The sequence below is a fragment of the Ptychodera flava genome, chromosome 15, assembly GCF_041260155.1.
Source record: "Ptychodera flava strain L36383 chromosome 15, AS_Pfla_20210202, whole genome shotgun sequence".
NCBI classification, from domain to species: domain Eukaryota; kingdom Metazoa; phylum Hemichordata; class Enteropneusta; family Ptychoderidae; genus Ptychodera; species Ptychodera flava.
The window spans coordinates 11,100,212-11,115,786 of record NC_091942.1 but is presented as its reverse complement, the minus strand read 5'-3'; the positions used below and the strand labels follow the sequence as shown (position 1 = coordinate 11,115,786).

General features: G+C 37.3%; 1 protein-coding gene across 5 annotated transcripts in view; it reads right to left on the bottom strand.

Moving 5' to 3' along the window:
* The window catches only part of LOC139151146 (coiled-coil domain-containing protein 154-like), a 65,408-nt gene that overhangs the window by 11,627 nt on the left and 38,206 nt on the right, over window positions 1-15,575 (bottom strand). For 3 of the 5 annotated variants that reach the window (XM_070723707.1, XM_070723710.1, XM_070723706.1), the window contains exons 6-14: window positions 12,909-13,004; window positions 12,258-12,483; window positions 11,806-11,934; window positions 11,287-11,411; window positions 10,743-10,869; window positions 9,808-9,948; window positions 7,382-7,408; window positions 4,668-4,787; window positions 326-402 (exon numbers count right to left, since the gene is read on the bottom strand). In XM_070723707.1, coding sequence (XP_070579808.1) covers window positions 326-402; window positions 4,668-4,787; window positions 7,382-7,408; window positions 9,808-9,948; window positions 10,743-10,869; window positions 11,287-11,411; window positions 11,806-11,934; window positions 12,258-12,483; window positions 12,909-13,004 — 1,068 coding nt within the window. The remainder of the gene's footprint in view (window positions 1-325; window positions 403-4,667; window positions 4,788-7,381; window positions 7,409-9,807; window positions 9,949-10,742; window positions 10,870-11,286; window positions 11,412-11,805; window positions 11,935-12,257; window positions 12,484-12,908; window positions 13,005-15,575) is intronic. The other 2 variants (XM_070723709.1, XM_070723708.1) reach the window with 1 other exon arrangement.

The following is a 15,575-nucleotide window of genomic DNA, read 5'->3' as shown; positions in this document are numbered from 1 at the left end:
GGTAAAGCAAAATGTCAAGATTACATTCACTGTTTTTGGCTTATTGCAAGGGTTACCCTGAATGCAAACTGTTTATAAAATCAATGTACAGTAGTAATACCAAGTTTGAGTCAACCTGCATCCCATGCAAGCAGCTGATCTCAGCCTTGTAGTGAGCATTAGAAGAAAAAGTTGATATGTATGGTTTTCCATTGGGAGATAACCTGACCACTGAGAATGTTCCTTGTATGGAGAGATGTACTGACGTATCAGAACAATCCTACTGTATGTCCTGCAGTCCTGGATACATTTACCGATGAGTACAGTCAATACAAGACTCTCTTACCTGTCCTTGCTTTCTTGTTCAACTTCTCCCTTCATCAGTTCTTTTACATTTTCATTTGTCCTGTTCATTTCAGCCACCTAGAAACAGGAAGAGACGTGTTCACGGAATGTCAACCTCGGTGGACCTGCCTCCTCGTTTGTGACAAACCTGAGAGGCAGTTGTGCTATCTAAGTATCTTTTTTCTACATTTCTTTTCCAAAGTGCATGAAGTGTCAGACACTTTTATAATAGTATTGCTTTAAGGTAGGATGCGCCTAGGGGACAGATGTTTAAACCCAAACTTTTACAATTCTTTTCTGATCTGCCACTTGTGGGGGCTCATTTTAAAGCTCTTAGTGCAAAAAAACATTTTAACCATCTGTTTTTCGAAACTATAAATTTTTATTTTTCACCATAGAGATATTATCAGATAACACATGGAAGGCAGCCATTTTGAATTTCAAATAATGGTAAACTTTGCACGGTGATTCTTGATTTTTATTGTTGATTTGGTAAGAGAATGGTAGAAAGTTTCACTGAGGAAAGTTTGAGCAAAAGTTTATGTCTTTCACTTTCTTGGTGCAAAAATTGCGTCTTGGCATGATATACGAGCTATGGCCAGTAGTTGGTAAAAATGCACGTTTCACATTGTTGAAGCTATCATGCTATGGGCAGTTGTATGCCATTGTACATTATAGAACCCAAACGTGCAGGACAAACGTGCATGACTAAACACTGTAAAAGTCTGCACGTTAGACATTTTAGACACGTTAGGTGCGTACACGTTAGGTTTGCACGATACACGATAGGTTTGCATGATTTGCATGATAGAAATCCGGGTCATGTTGAGAACCTAAAATGACAAACACGTTAGACATTTTAGACACGTTAGGTCCGTACACGTTAGGTCTGCACGATACACGATAGGTTTGCACGATTGGCATGATAGATTTTGACTCATGTTGAGAACCTAAAATGACATGCACGTTAGACATTTTAGACACGTTAGGTCCGTACACGTTAGGTTTCCAGGATACACGATAGGTTTGCACGATTGGCATGATAGAAATCCGGTCATGTTGAGAACCTAAAATGACATACACGTTAGACATTTTAGACACGTTAGGTCCGTACACGTTAGGTCTGCACGATACACGATAGGTTTGCACGATTGGCATGATAGATTTTGACCCATGTTGAGAACCTAAAATGACATGCACGTTAGACATTTTAGACACGTTAGGTCCGTACACGTTAGGTCTGCACGATACACGATAGGTTTGCACGATTGGCATGATAGATTTTGACCCATGTTGAGAGTCTATAATGACATATACGTTAGACATTTTAGAAACGTTAGGTCCGTACACGTTAGGTCAACACGTTACACGATAGGATTGCACGATTGGCATAATAGATTTTGACTCATGTTGAGAACCTAAAATGACATGCACGTTAGACATTTTAGACACGTTAGGTCCGTACACGTTAGGTCGGCACGTTACACGATAGGTTTGCACGATTGGCATGATAGATTTTGACCCATGTTGAGAACCTAAAATGACATGCACGTTAGACATTTTAGACACGTTAGGTCCGTACACGTTAGGTCTGCACGATACAAGATAGGTTTGCACGATTGGCATGATAGAGTTAGATCTTACCGTGTTTGTAGGCCATCACGTTAATCTTGAGACATATCGTATAAGGTGCCGACCTAAGATTTACGGAGCTAACGTGTCTAAAATGTCTAACGTGTATGTCATTTTAGGTTGTCCATGAGTCAAAATCTATCATGCCAATCGTGCAAACTTATCGTGTAACGTGCTGACCACGTTAGGTTAGGTTTGCACGATACACGATAGGTTTGCACGATTGGCATAATCATGGATGTAAAAAATATTTTTTACATCCATGGCATAATAGATTTTGACCCATGTTGAGAACCTAAAATGACATGCACGTTAGACATTTTAGACACGTTAGGTCCGTACACGTTAGGTTTGCACGATACACGATAGGTTTGCACGATTGGCATGATAGATTTTGACCAATGTTGAGAACCTAAAATGACATGCACGTTAGACATTTTAGACACGTTAGGTCCGTACACGTTAGGTTTGCACGATACACGATAGGTTTGCACGATTGGCATGATAGATTTTGACCAATGTTGAGAACCTAAAATGACATGCACGTTAGACATTTTAGACACGTTAGGTCCGTACACGTTAGGTCTGCACGATACAAGATAGGTTTGCACGATTGGCATGATAGAGTTAGAACTTACATTGTTTGTAGGCCATCACCTTAATCTTAAGACATATCGTATAAGGTGCCGACCTAAGATTTACAGAGCTAACGTGTCTAAAATGTCTAACGTGTATGTAATTTTAGGTTGTCCACGAGTCAAAATCTATCATGCCAATCGTGCAAACTTATCGTGTAAGGTGCTGACCACGTTAGGTTAGGTTTGCACGATACACGATAGGTTTGCACGATTGGCATAATCATGGATGTAAAAAATATTTTTTACATCCATGGCATAATAGATTTTGACCCATGTTGAGAACCTAAAATGACATGCACGTTAGACATTTTAGACGCGTTAGGTCCGTACACGTTAGGTGTGCACGATACACGATAGGTTTGCACGATTGGCATGATAGATTTTGACCAATGTTGAGAACCTAAAATGACATGCACGTTAGACATTTTAGACACGTTAGGTCCGTACACGTTAGGTTTGCACGATACACGATAGGTTTGCACGATTGGCATGATAGATTTTGACCAATGTTGAGAACCTAAAATGACATGCACGTTAGACATTTTAGACACGTTAGGTCCGTACACGTTAGGTCTGCACGATACAAGATAGGTTTGCACAATTGGCATGATAGAGTTAGACCTTACCGTGTTTGTAGGCCATCAGGTTAATCTTGAGACATATCGTATAAGGTGCCGACCTAAGATTTACGGAGCTAACGTGTCTAAAATGTCTAACGTGTATGTAATTTTAGGTTGTCCACGAGTCAAAATCTATCATGCCAATCGTGCAAACTTATCGTGTAAGGTGCTGACCACGTTAGGTTAGGTTTGCACGATACACGATAGGTTTGCACGATTGGCATAATCATGGATGTAAAAAATATTTTTTACATCCATGGCATAATAGATTTTGACCCATGTTGAGAACCTAAAATGACATGCACGTTAGACATTTTAGACACGTTAGGTCCGTACACGTTAGGTGTGCACGATACACGATAGGTTTGCACGATTGGCATGATAGATTTTGACCAATGTTGAGAACCTAAAATGACATGCACGTTAGACATTTTAGACACGTTAGGTCCGTACACGTTAGGTCTGCACGATACAAGATAGGTTTGCACGATTGGCATGATAGAGTTAGACCTTACCGTGTTTGTAGGCCATCACGTTAATCTTGAGACATATCGTATAAGGTGCCGACCTAAGATTTACGGAGCTAACGTGTCTAAAATGTCTAACGTGTATGTAATTTTAGGTCGTCCACGAGTCAAAAGCTATCATGCCAATCGTGCAAACCTATCTTGTATTGTGCAGACCTTACGTGTACGGACCTAACGTGTCTAAAATGTCTAACGTGCATGTCCAATGAGGGTCTCAAAATGAGTCAAGAGCTATCATGGCAATCATGCAAACCTATCGTGTATCGTGCATACCTAACGTGTACGGATCTAACGTGTCTAAAATGTCTAACGTGCATGTCATTTTAGGGACTCCAGATAAGTTGAATGGTACAGTCATGATATACACGTTAGACATTTTAGACACGTTAGGTCCGTACACGTTAGGTCTGCACGTTACACGATAAGTTTGCACGATTGGCATGATAGATTTTGACCCATGTTGAGAGTCTAAAATGACATACACGTTAGACATTTTAGACACGATAGGTTCTTACACGTTAGGTCTGCACGATACACGATAGGTTTGCAAGTTTGGCTTTTTTGGTCACGTTAGTTCCGACCTAACATGTCAAACATGCACTACTAAAATGTAAAAATGTCTAAAATGAAAAAATCCCGACTTCTGGCCATGGATGTGATATACCTGTAAATGCTGGAACAGCATACAGTGTAAAGTGATCCAAACACTTTAATTTTATAGTTTTGTATGATAAACAACACTACCAACCGTACACTTCCTAAACTAACAAATGGACTTTTCAACAACTAACAATAGTTTTATTCTGATAGTTTGCATGATTGTAAATGTGTCCGGTGAAAATATTTTCCACCACTTTATACCATGGAAGAGATAGATAAAAGTCATAACACAACAAAGCCATATTGCGATTGGAATAATTTCTAACCTCTGGACCAATGTCGTCCATTCTCTCCTTCAAGTCCAGTAATATCTTGTCAGTACTGTCCCTCCAATCACCAAAGTCATCAAGCAACTGTGACTGTGATTCTGTCTTTTTCTTCAAGTTCTGATTTAAAAAAAGACATAACAATTTTAAACTGAAGATCATGAAGGACAAAATACAAGTGCTATTTCACCTTCATGCTGGCTGGTCTCTGTGAACAGAATTCATGATTTATAAGTCAAAACTATTTACAACACATTACTGTTAACTAATCCCTTTCATCATACTGAACACTGTAAATGGAATCAGGAGACAAAAGGGATATATTGTGTGCAATTTGATGCGTGAGACGTTGACAGCAATTATACTAAAATCTGTGAAGATAGATTGATTGGTTGAACGCATTGCAATAAAAGGAATGTGGTTAGAGAAGTCCTTTACAGAAATGTCTACAAATGATAACATAATGCAGGGTGTGTAGCATGCAAGCACAATTTGGTCAGCAATGCTATTCTCTTTGTAAGACATTCAGATTAAGAGACGCTTCAGAGTGATTAGATTGAATTTCAACCCTTTCACCCAATATCCCTCTTTAGAGGTCCAACTTTACTGCAGAAAACAAAGGGACTGGTTAACACAACGGTGGTGAAAAGGTTATGTTCCATTTCTACATATGACCACGTTGTTTCACAATGACATGTAAACACTTGCAGTTACTGTTTGAGTTCATTTGACCCTGTAATGTACATACTGCATATCAAAAATCTGCTTCACTGATATATTTGCAGTTTGAAAACTCACTTCATGTAAAATGGAAACAACATTTCAACGTTGGTGGCGCTATTCAAATACAGCTCACACCAACCAATTTCTGAATGGCAATACAGCAATATCTGAAGATGTTCAACCTTTGAGGTTTCCAGGAGGTGAACTTAGCCTGTTCTCGCCAATTCCTTGTAAACAGGTCCAAAATCACCATTGATAACAATGGATTGGGGCCAAAGCATGGTAATGAAAAGGTTACAGCAGTACACACATTCACAAATATAATATATATCTGATAATTTATAATATAACATCTGATGCATTCTGGTCATGATTTTGATGCTAAAACTTGCACCTAACATATCTAAAGCGTACAAATCACTCTCTGATAACACAGTACTGACAATAACAACACATAAAATATTCAAAAATACCTTTTTGCTTTCCTAAAGTGCAGCATTAGAGAGCAGATGAAAAAAGAGGATTGCATCAATGATAATTTGTGAAATTTTCACAAAGCAATGGCACAAAAAATCTCAAAACATGTGACTCTTACAGATGGTGGGTTGAAGTGAGGCAAATTTTGAGGGGCATGTTGGCAAGTCCCCATCAGGCAACTTAATACCAATTATTTGCACTGGGCGAGAAATATTGTGATGTAGCATTGTTGTGGAGAGGGAAGCAGTGAAGTATTAAAATAATTTCAGAGGTTACTTTCAAAGTGCTCCAAGAGACAATAGCTGTAACTTTTGATAGTACATGTAGTTTCATCTTTTCTTGTTCTACAAATATAGATCCTGAGTAGAAACCATGCTGAAACAATATACCATGTGCACTCTGTGTGTGCAGTGTCATGGTTTAAGAATTAATTCTAGTCCGGACCAGAATTCAGTTGTCAACAAAAACACTGCACACTACATGCATTCAGGCAAGCTGAGCACCTGGCACTTCCAAATTATTTTTGGAGTAGAACAATAAACTATTTCTTACAAACAGAACAAAGATACTACAAAATATATCAAAAGTTACAACTAATCCAGTTTTTATCAAAATAGATCTCCAGTATCTCTGTCATATTCAGGACTGATACATATTGAAGTGGCCTGTACCTCAAGGATAGAATATTTGGGCTTTCCAATTTTTTAAGAATGTTTTTCTGGTCTCCCTCTTGTTGGAGCTCATTTTGAAGCTCTTGGAATAGGAAAAGGTTTCACCATCTTAGTTTTTTCAAAAATCGAAAATTTTACTTTTATCAATAGAATTAACACAGGGATGGTAGCCATTTTGAATGTCAAATATCGGTAAATGTTAGGTAATATTTTGTCTAGTACCAAATTTGCACAGTGACCCCTGATTTCAATCTTGATTCGGTAAGAGAACGGCTGAAAGGTTCATTGTGGCAACTTTGAGCAAATGTTTAACTCTTTCAATTTCGAGGCGCATTACTACTTCAGTTAGAATGTTGCTACTTTATGTATCCTGGGAATGGAAGAGTATAATGAATTGTCAATTACAGGCTCATGGTATTCTTCTTATCTGCTTGTTGGAATGTTATGCCTCTTAATGATGCTATTTCTTAGGCTGTAGTGCCACTTAATGATGTAATTTCCTCCACTATAGGTGTCATTAATGTACATGTTGTTAATGTTGTACTGACCTAGTACACGTACGTCTGATCCTTCACACAAGTCAAAATTATGTATAACAAAGACAGCCTTGTGATTTCGCTTGGAACCTGACCGAGAGTAGTATGGCAGCTTTGGCGCATGTAGGTTGCCAAAATAAATTTATTGTCAGGGTAGAACTAAGCTGTGTTCTTGTAAAACATGGGTGCTAGGTGCCTATATAATACATTAAATTACTGAATCTGATATTTATATGTGTAGGTGCACTACATGGAATGAAAAATATGAGAATCAACGATTGTTTGATGAATAATCTGAAAGTATTACCCTCTCCTCTTTGAGAGCATCCAATGTCTGTCCGTGTGAAAGCGTGAAGATGGAAAAAAAATGGTGAAAATGTTAAAGAATACATGGGTGAATTAAATATTCCTGTTTGCTGCCTAACAAAAACACTGATGAACACATGAAAAAATTCAGTGACGGTTACAATGTGATGGTAGGACATTACAGAAGACATGAGGCAAAAATTACTGACAAAGGAAGGTACGTTCTCATTATTTATCTTCCCATAATACCTTGGGATTCACACACTTGATCCCAAAACAAATAGAACGTTTTAAATTATTTTATTGGACTCATTACGTTAATTTGGTGGCTTAGTTCGACATGATAATTAGTCTGGTGGTTCCCATTAGCAAACGCACTGGATGACAAGCCTGAAAACTGTGACAGACATAGGTTCAAACTGTATTGTGTAGGTTGAAGTGGATATGGGTATATTGACCCAATTTCATCAAACTGGGAGCCCAGACTTTTGTCGAGTCAGGTTTGGATAGAAAGGCCAGTTGGGTCCATGGTATGTGTTGCGGCTCTAATGACAAACAAGTGGAGCTATATTGGGATGTTCCGAACAACACTGGGATTGGGAGGTCTGTCACATATAGGAATATCCAGGGGGTACTGTAAGACACCCTAAGACAACCTAATTTCTATGACCAAGGGGACTGAATCCAGGACGGTTTAGATTTGCCAACAGCAGAAGTTACTGTTTAATATCTGTATTTGAGATTCTTGATTGGTACTATCAGTTCATCAGACCACGCTACCACTGAATTGATAAATGCATGGTACTTTGACTTTGTAAATGACAGATAACGGAATGATATTCCAGGATAATGTAACAAATGGAAGCATGGGAATCATGGCATAAGTCAGAAGTTTCAGTACACCCCTGTTGTTGTCTGTTACTATGGATGGATAAAAGTGTTAAAATTCAAGATACTCCTGTACACATTGATGATGTGAGGTGAAATGGTTGCTGATCATGTGACTATAATGATATGTCCAACTATACTTAATATGAGGTGATATGGCTGTAACTACAATGATATGTCTAACTATACCTCTATAGCCTGCAGGTACAGGTTGTTTCATTCAATGGAGATAGGGAATGACAATGATCTATAATACTGTAGATAGGGAATGACAATGATCTATAATACTGTAGACAATGATCTATAATAATGTAGATACGGAACTACATGTACTCCTACCACTGTTCATACTTGACTATTTTTACTCTATGAAATTAAAAACATTATATTATACAACAATGTTTCTGATTGTGTGGCTACCGTAGTGGGTCAAACTCTTCCTCTATAGCTGTCTACATTTACTCAATATGAATACTGGATGATGATCAATAGAGATGTGATGGAGATGTGGGACTATTACGTTTTATAATCAGTGAAATTTAGTTACTTTTCACTACACTATATCTATGGTAAACATTTAGGTCAATAAAAATAATGTATACCCCCAGTGCCTGTAGTTGATGCGACATGACATTGTCAGTCAACGATTGGATGAAGTTTAAGTCGAAAGTTTTGGCAGTAAATCAAAACAGGTCGCATATATTTCCAAAGCAGAAGAAGAAGTGAACAGGACAAGACAAGAAAAAAATATTGAATTTGTGGGTTAATTAGTACACAAAAATATGAATAACAATACACTACATGATTTGTGTGAGGTTATTGCTTGGCCCTGCCTTTTCTACTGTCCGGTAGCAAGAACCCGCCAAAGCAACTTTTGTGATATAAATGATTATTAATTACAGAAATCACACTGATAAGCACACTTGTAAAGCAAACAAAAGCACTATGTTTCTTAAGAACATGTGAGAAGATGGAAGAGGATTTTTTAAATTGTAAACACTCAGATCATTGTCACATACATGCATATATTGCTACTATAAAGACATACAGGTTCACTGAACTTGAAAGATTGGGATACATCTCAATAAATATTTAACCAGTTTGTCAAGTAAGCTAGTTTCTTAAACTGACAACTTTTACCAGGTCATAATGCAGTGTCGACATACAAAAGGACATTGACAAATTTCAATACTAATCCACTGATCTAAGACCCTGTGATTCATGTTTTTTAGATGTTTACACAAAGGTGACAATAAACACATCTTCTACATGTCAAATATCTTACTGAGCTCACTCACGATTGCAATGATATGCAAACTGTGAATACTGACAAGAAACAGATGAAGATGCTAGTAGCTGAGAGAAAATAAGCACTCTCAATCACTGGATACTGATTAACACAAATTCAACAATTTTACAGATGGATCCATTCAGTACATTAAGTAACAGAAACTCAACTTGCACATTGAATTTCAAGACACAAGAACACATCAGTCAAGACATAGATGAGGTGACTTGACCAATGAGGATACTACTCACCTCAGACAGTTTCTTATCCAGCTGTTCTTCTTGTTTGGCAACTTTAGCATTGAGAGCCATCACCCTGGCGTCAAGATCTGCCAGACCGCGTAGACCTGTCTGATTATGCTCGTCAAGAAGAGCTTTCATCTGTTCTTGTGCCTACAAGCAATTGCAGTACAATTTTAGTTATAAAATACAAAGAAAATCATTCTGTTTATTGTAAATAGTTTGAAATTGTACCATAGGTACAATTGATAAGCAAGTTAGCAATCTTGCCCCTCTGTTAATGCATGCTGACAAAGCACTGTAACTAACTAGCTGACTTTTTTTAATCTGGTGGACAACTAAATCGTCTCTCCTTGCTTGTTCACAAGATATGTAATTTCTCACATGTTAAGTTCATGTATCCAGACCATGCACTGCTCTCTCTTGGATACATGTGTAAGACTTACATGGTACTAGTATGTATATAATGATGACATCTGCAAAAGCATTACTTTAAATATAAACACCATAGATTTCCTTCACACTAGTCCTCATATTTGTTAAGTAGTCTCAAAATTGAAAGCTTCTTTTGTATCAATATTTTCATTATGTATTTGGTTCAAAATTTCATTTTACTCGTTATGAAATCCAAGAACAATTTGAAAGGCTTAGAACAAGTAATGATTTAGTGGAATAAACTTTTGGATATGAATAACAAGAGTTTTTATCCCCAATTTCCTGTAAACAGATCCAAAATTGTTCATAACAATTGATTTGGGTCAAACCATAGCCATGAAAGGGTTAACTGAGGAGCCTCTAGCTACATACATCATCCATGACTGCCACATTTTACTGATGATGACAAGAAAGGCTGTGAGTATCCACTGACCCTCACTCTGACCAAAGATTTTCATACAGCTGGGCAGAATAGTTGCATCACAGTGACATGAGTGAATGGAATGACTTACCACCTGAGCCGTATCACCAACTTGTGCATTGATTCCACCTATTGCTTGCTGTAATGTGGAAATGGCAACTCCTAGCTTCTCTTGCACATCCTCTATCTTGTCTTCTATCTGTTTGTCTTGAAGTTGCCTGTAGGAAAGTCATAACAACTTAGTGTAGTATAGGAAACTCTTGCTTCACATACCTTCAACTAGATTGACTATGTTAATTTTGTAGCATTTTTGTAAAATATTTGAAATACTACACTATACATGCACAGCAGCACTATGAGTATGACTATCTGCAGTGATATCATATCTCCAAATTTAGCATTTATTTATACAGAGCTGTATCTCGTCTCGAATTTCCCAAGAATATCAACAACTTATTGGAAGAAAAGTTTATCCCACAAACCAGTCCCCTAACATGGAGAAATTTCAAAATCCTTATGAGTATGAAAAACGAAGATTTAAATACAGGTTGCTGGGTCTCACACATTAAATTGATCTGTGAAACCAACTGTGAATATCACTGGTTTCATCGCATGGAATATTTAGTTTGTTTTACCTTGATTTGATTTCTGCTTTCATGACTTGCTCCAGCTGTTTCTTTGTTTCAGCTTGTTGTTTTTCTAAAGTCTCTATGGCATCGTTTGTTTTATTCAAACCATCAACCTGTTTATGTTTGTCAATCTGAAATGTGAAAGACGAACACTCACGGTTATGATGAAATCAGAAGAATGAGAAAAGACAGCACGAGAAAACAAGTATAGAATGATGAACCATTTTACAACTTATCAACATTTGCATTCCTTCTAAAAAAATTTTTGCATTTTTTCTTAATTTATTTTCTCATCTGGGGATGTGATAAATATTCTGAGGTAATCTTGTGGCCTAAAGGAAAAGCTCTATAAATGATGTCAAAACACCAAATCATTAATACGTAAAAGCACTTCTTGTAAGTTAAAATCTGCTGGAAAAGGTATAAATTTGGTCACTATTGAGTTTTTTGTTAACAGAATATGTTCATTTGTCTTGGGCGTACATTAAAAAAAAATCCTGAAACATCAGCTGATAATGTTCTTACCCGATGTCCCTCCCTGACATTCAGCACTTCATCTTCTGTCAGTCTCTGAAGAGCATTCCATCGTTTCTCATTCTCTTCCCTCATAGCTTGTTCATGTGCAATTCTAGCAGCCTGTTCTGCATGTAAATACTACCAAAGACAGACATAAAAAAGTAAATATGCAAAACATTCTGTCAACATTTCTAACAAATTATACATGCAAACGTAAAGAAAAATGACCTGATGGTCAGAAGATCTATTGTTTTTTAGCATCTGTGTGGTACAGAGGAAAGAAGCACACTGATTGCTAGTGTTCATAATCTGAAATTCAAAAATCAAGAACTGATATCTTCTCAAGTTCAACTACAAGAAAATCGTTTTCAAAAATTAGTTTTAGCATAAGTTGGGAGTATACACTTTTAAGGTCTCTTAACACCATGTCCAAACACCATCTCAATTTTACATCTCTTTACCTTTTCTATGTTTGCAAATTTTTGTTGGGCCTCTTCTCTAAGCCTGATTTCCTTGTGTAATATTTTCTTGCTGACTTCTTCAGCAATTTCAGCAATTTTTCCCTGCATTTTAAGCCTCTCATTGTCAGCGGCATGCTCCCTTTCTCTCTGGATGACATCTAATGCATGCATGGACTCGTCACGTTTCCGACCCTGTTCATGGATCTGAGACTGCATGTCATTCATTCTGAAAAACAAATATATATAGAGGATAAATATTTTAAAATACATCATATGGCGGAAAATAGACAGCACGGATAGATGAAATAGTGATAACATGCCATTTTCTCTCAGCTTTTTCCTTTCTCACTCGTTGAACACCACATGGATTCAATACTGAACAGCGCCCCCAACAGATCAAGCTGGCACATGCTTTTGTTTTTCTGAATATAATGGTTCTACTCCGGAATAAAAAGGATGCGATGCGTTCTACAGACTCAGTACGCCCAAATAATCACGTGATACCGGTACAAACAAACCAACATGTGTACTAACGCGTATGGAAATGCACCTACGTCTATGCGCGTTTGCGCATATGGCTTTGTTTGTACCGTGGTCGATTCGAATTCCGGGTTAGGCCTATTGGTCGACAGGTTATCCTGTATTGCTTACTTTATGTAAACTTGATTTTCATTCTGTCTTCTTTCAGCTTCTTCTTGCTGTACACGATTTCTGATGTCCATCAGTGCATCTCTTATTTCTCCTAACCTGTAGAGGGCAGGAAATATTATTTCTTAGTCACAAGGAGTTGGACAAAACTGGGAAGTGGCAGCAACCCCAGGGGCAGGTCAAAACAGGCACAACTAAAAGAAAATCCATCAAGTAGCTTTGGGCATCATGCATGTCATGCAGGAGAAATACACAATGACGGCATGCAACACGGAGAGATTTACAGTGGTATGAACCCAGTATTTGCACTACCATCAAAAGAAGTCACTTGCAACCACCACTCTACCATAATGTTGAGGAGAACACATCAGATATCATTAATCAAATTTGCAAAGTTTAATTGATATTAGTAAAGGTTTATCAATAGCTTTGTCTCATGTAAAATTTAATCACTTGAAAAATCTTGCCCAAGAAAAGTAACATGCTGATAGTCAATGGTCCAGAAATTAGTCAATAGTCAATATCAACAATAATGTGAGAAACACACATTGAAGACAACAGTGGTAAAATTTACAGGTCACTGAATTTACATAAATTATTGAAGGGACTTCATTTGATGTTGGTGAAAACACTGGATCCAGCCTCAGTCATCAAAACACATAATTGACATGCTCTGTGAACTCTGACAGGCTTACTAGAAGACACAATCTTCTCTGTAATATTCAGTATTGTCTAAACAGCAAATGGGAAACACTACACACATGCAGCAAGAATTTATGTGCAGTCTGGAGTGAACCACCAAGATATCACATATCAGTAAATGTTATAGTGACTCCTACAACATACTGCTCAATTTGCAGGCCTGAAGGTTTCTTGTTGGAGCCATTACTGACTTACAATCTCATAGTGATACTGACTTACAATCTCATAGTGATACATTACTATAGTGGCAGTAAGATAGGGTATTAGTGTACAAGCATCAATTTGTATCATTTCAAATTCATGAATAGAGTCCTGTTGATTCACTCTGCATGAGAAAATTATAATTAGTACTATGGATAATTGTTAGTCCTTGAACTACTATTATTCTTCATCCAGTTAAGGTAGAATGCGCCTAGGGGACAGATATTCCGACTCTCAAACTTTTACAATACTTTTTTGGGCTACCACTTTTGGGGCCTCATTGTGAAGCTCATGGAGTAATTAAAGTTTTCACTGTCTTATTTGAGTGAAAATCAAACATTTAATTTTCCCCCATAGAGTTAACACAGGGATGGCGGCCATTTTGAATTAAAAATATTGCTAAATGTTGGGCAATTTATATCTCTTGTACTAAATTTTGTAAGATAACCCCAGACTTTTATTCTTGATTTTAAAAGGGAATGATTTCAAGTTTCCTTTCAGGAAGGCAAAAGTTTAAGTCTTTCAATTTCAAGGCGCGTTCTACCTTAATTCCACTCCAACAAGATGACAACTTAATAACCAAAATTCTGTGAGGCAAAATACACACTATGCAAATAAAACATAAATGGCACATTTCACAGCAAATATTTTAGAACGAAAAGCAATACCAAGTGTGGTTAAAACATCAGCATGCACATGAGATGAGTAACAAAATATTGAAGCGCGTGCAAAGCTCACCACACGAAAAAGATGCAAATGTGCTATTTTGTGAGATAACTTCAAATGGATAAATGTGTTCTAATATGCATTTCCATCTGCTTGGTGTACATGGGGGTTCCAATGAGTGTATGTATGCACACTGCTTGTTTGTGCATGTCTGTTCCATATGTGCATTGGTCTGTCTGTCAGTATGTGGATGACAGGGTATATGACTGTGTGCGACAATCTCTTACACAAATGATGTTGACCTATGACTGTACAGGAGTCAACCCCCAGTTTTGTGTGTACGCTACATTACACTACCTGGACTCAATTTGTGATCTTAACATGTTAGTTCCCTGCTCTGTGGATGATTGTGTCTCGTGACTTTTGCGTTGATATTCCATCTAGTGTGAGCACGACATTGCAGAGGCAGACAGTTTTATATGGCAAGCATGCGTACAGATAAAAAAATAATAACTTACAAAATGGAATCAAAGTGCATATACTATGCAGCATGGCTCAGGTACATGATGTGAAATAAAATGTGATCAAAATGCAGATATACAAACATCTCAATCATTGTGTTTGTTATTCATAGTCTGTGTAAATATTTATCTACGCAAGGTTTCACAGGAATAACTTGAGAATTTTCCTATATTCTTTTAAGCATGATTTGATGTACATTCTGCATTCTGATCATGACATAACAAATATTTTTGCCAAGGGAATACAAACCAACTTTAAACACTTCCTTCCATTTTTTTGTTTCCTTTTGGAGAAGTGTCTCTAGCAAATTGAAAGTAGCATTTTCTAGTACTATAGATTCCAATTTGTCTGACAAAGAGGGACCGTCCCAGTGTGCCTTTCAAGCCAACTTGATGCATTATCGGTATTGACTTAATTGAGAGAGTTGGCTATAACTTGGGAAAGTTTCAAATCTTACATACATCAGTATACGGCTGACTGAATCTGATATAAACAAGAAATTCATAAATCAACTCAAAGAGTTCACAAGTCCTATAGGTAAGAAAGCATACTGGATCCCACAAAAGGGTAATGAAGCTA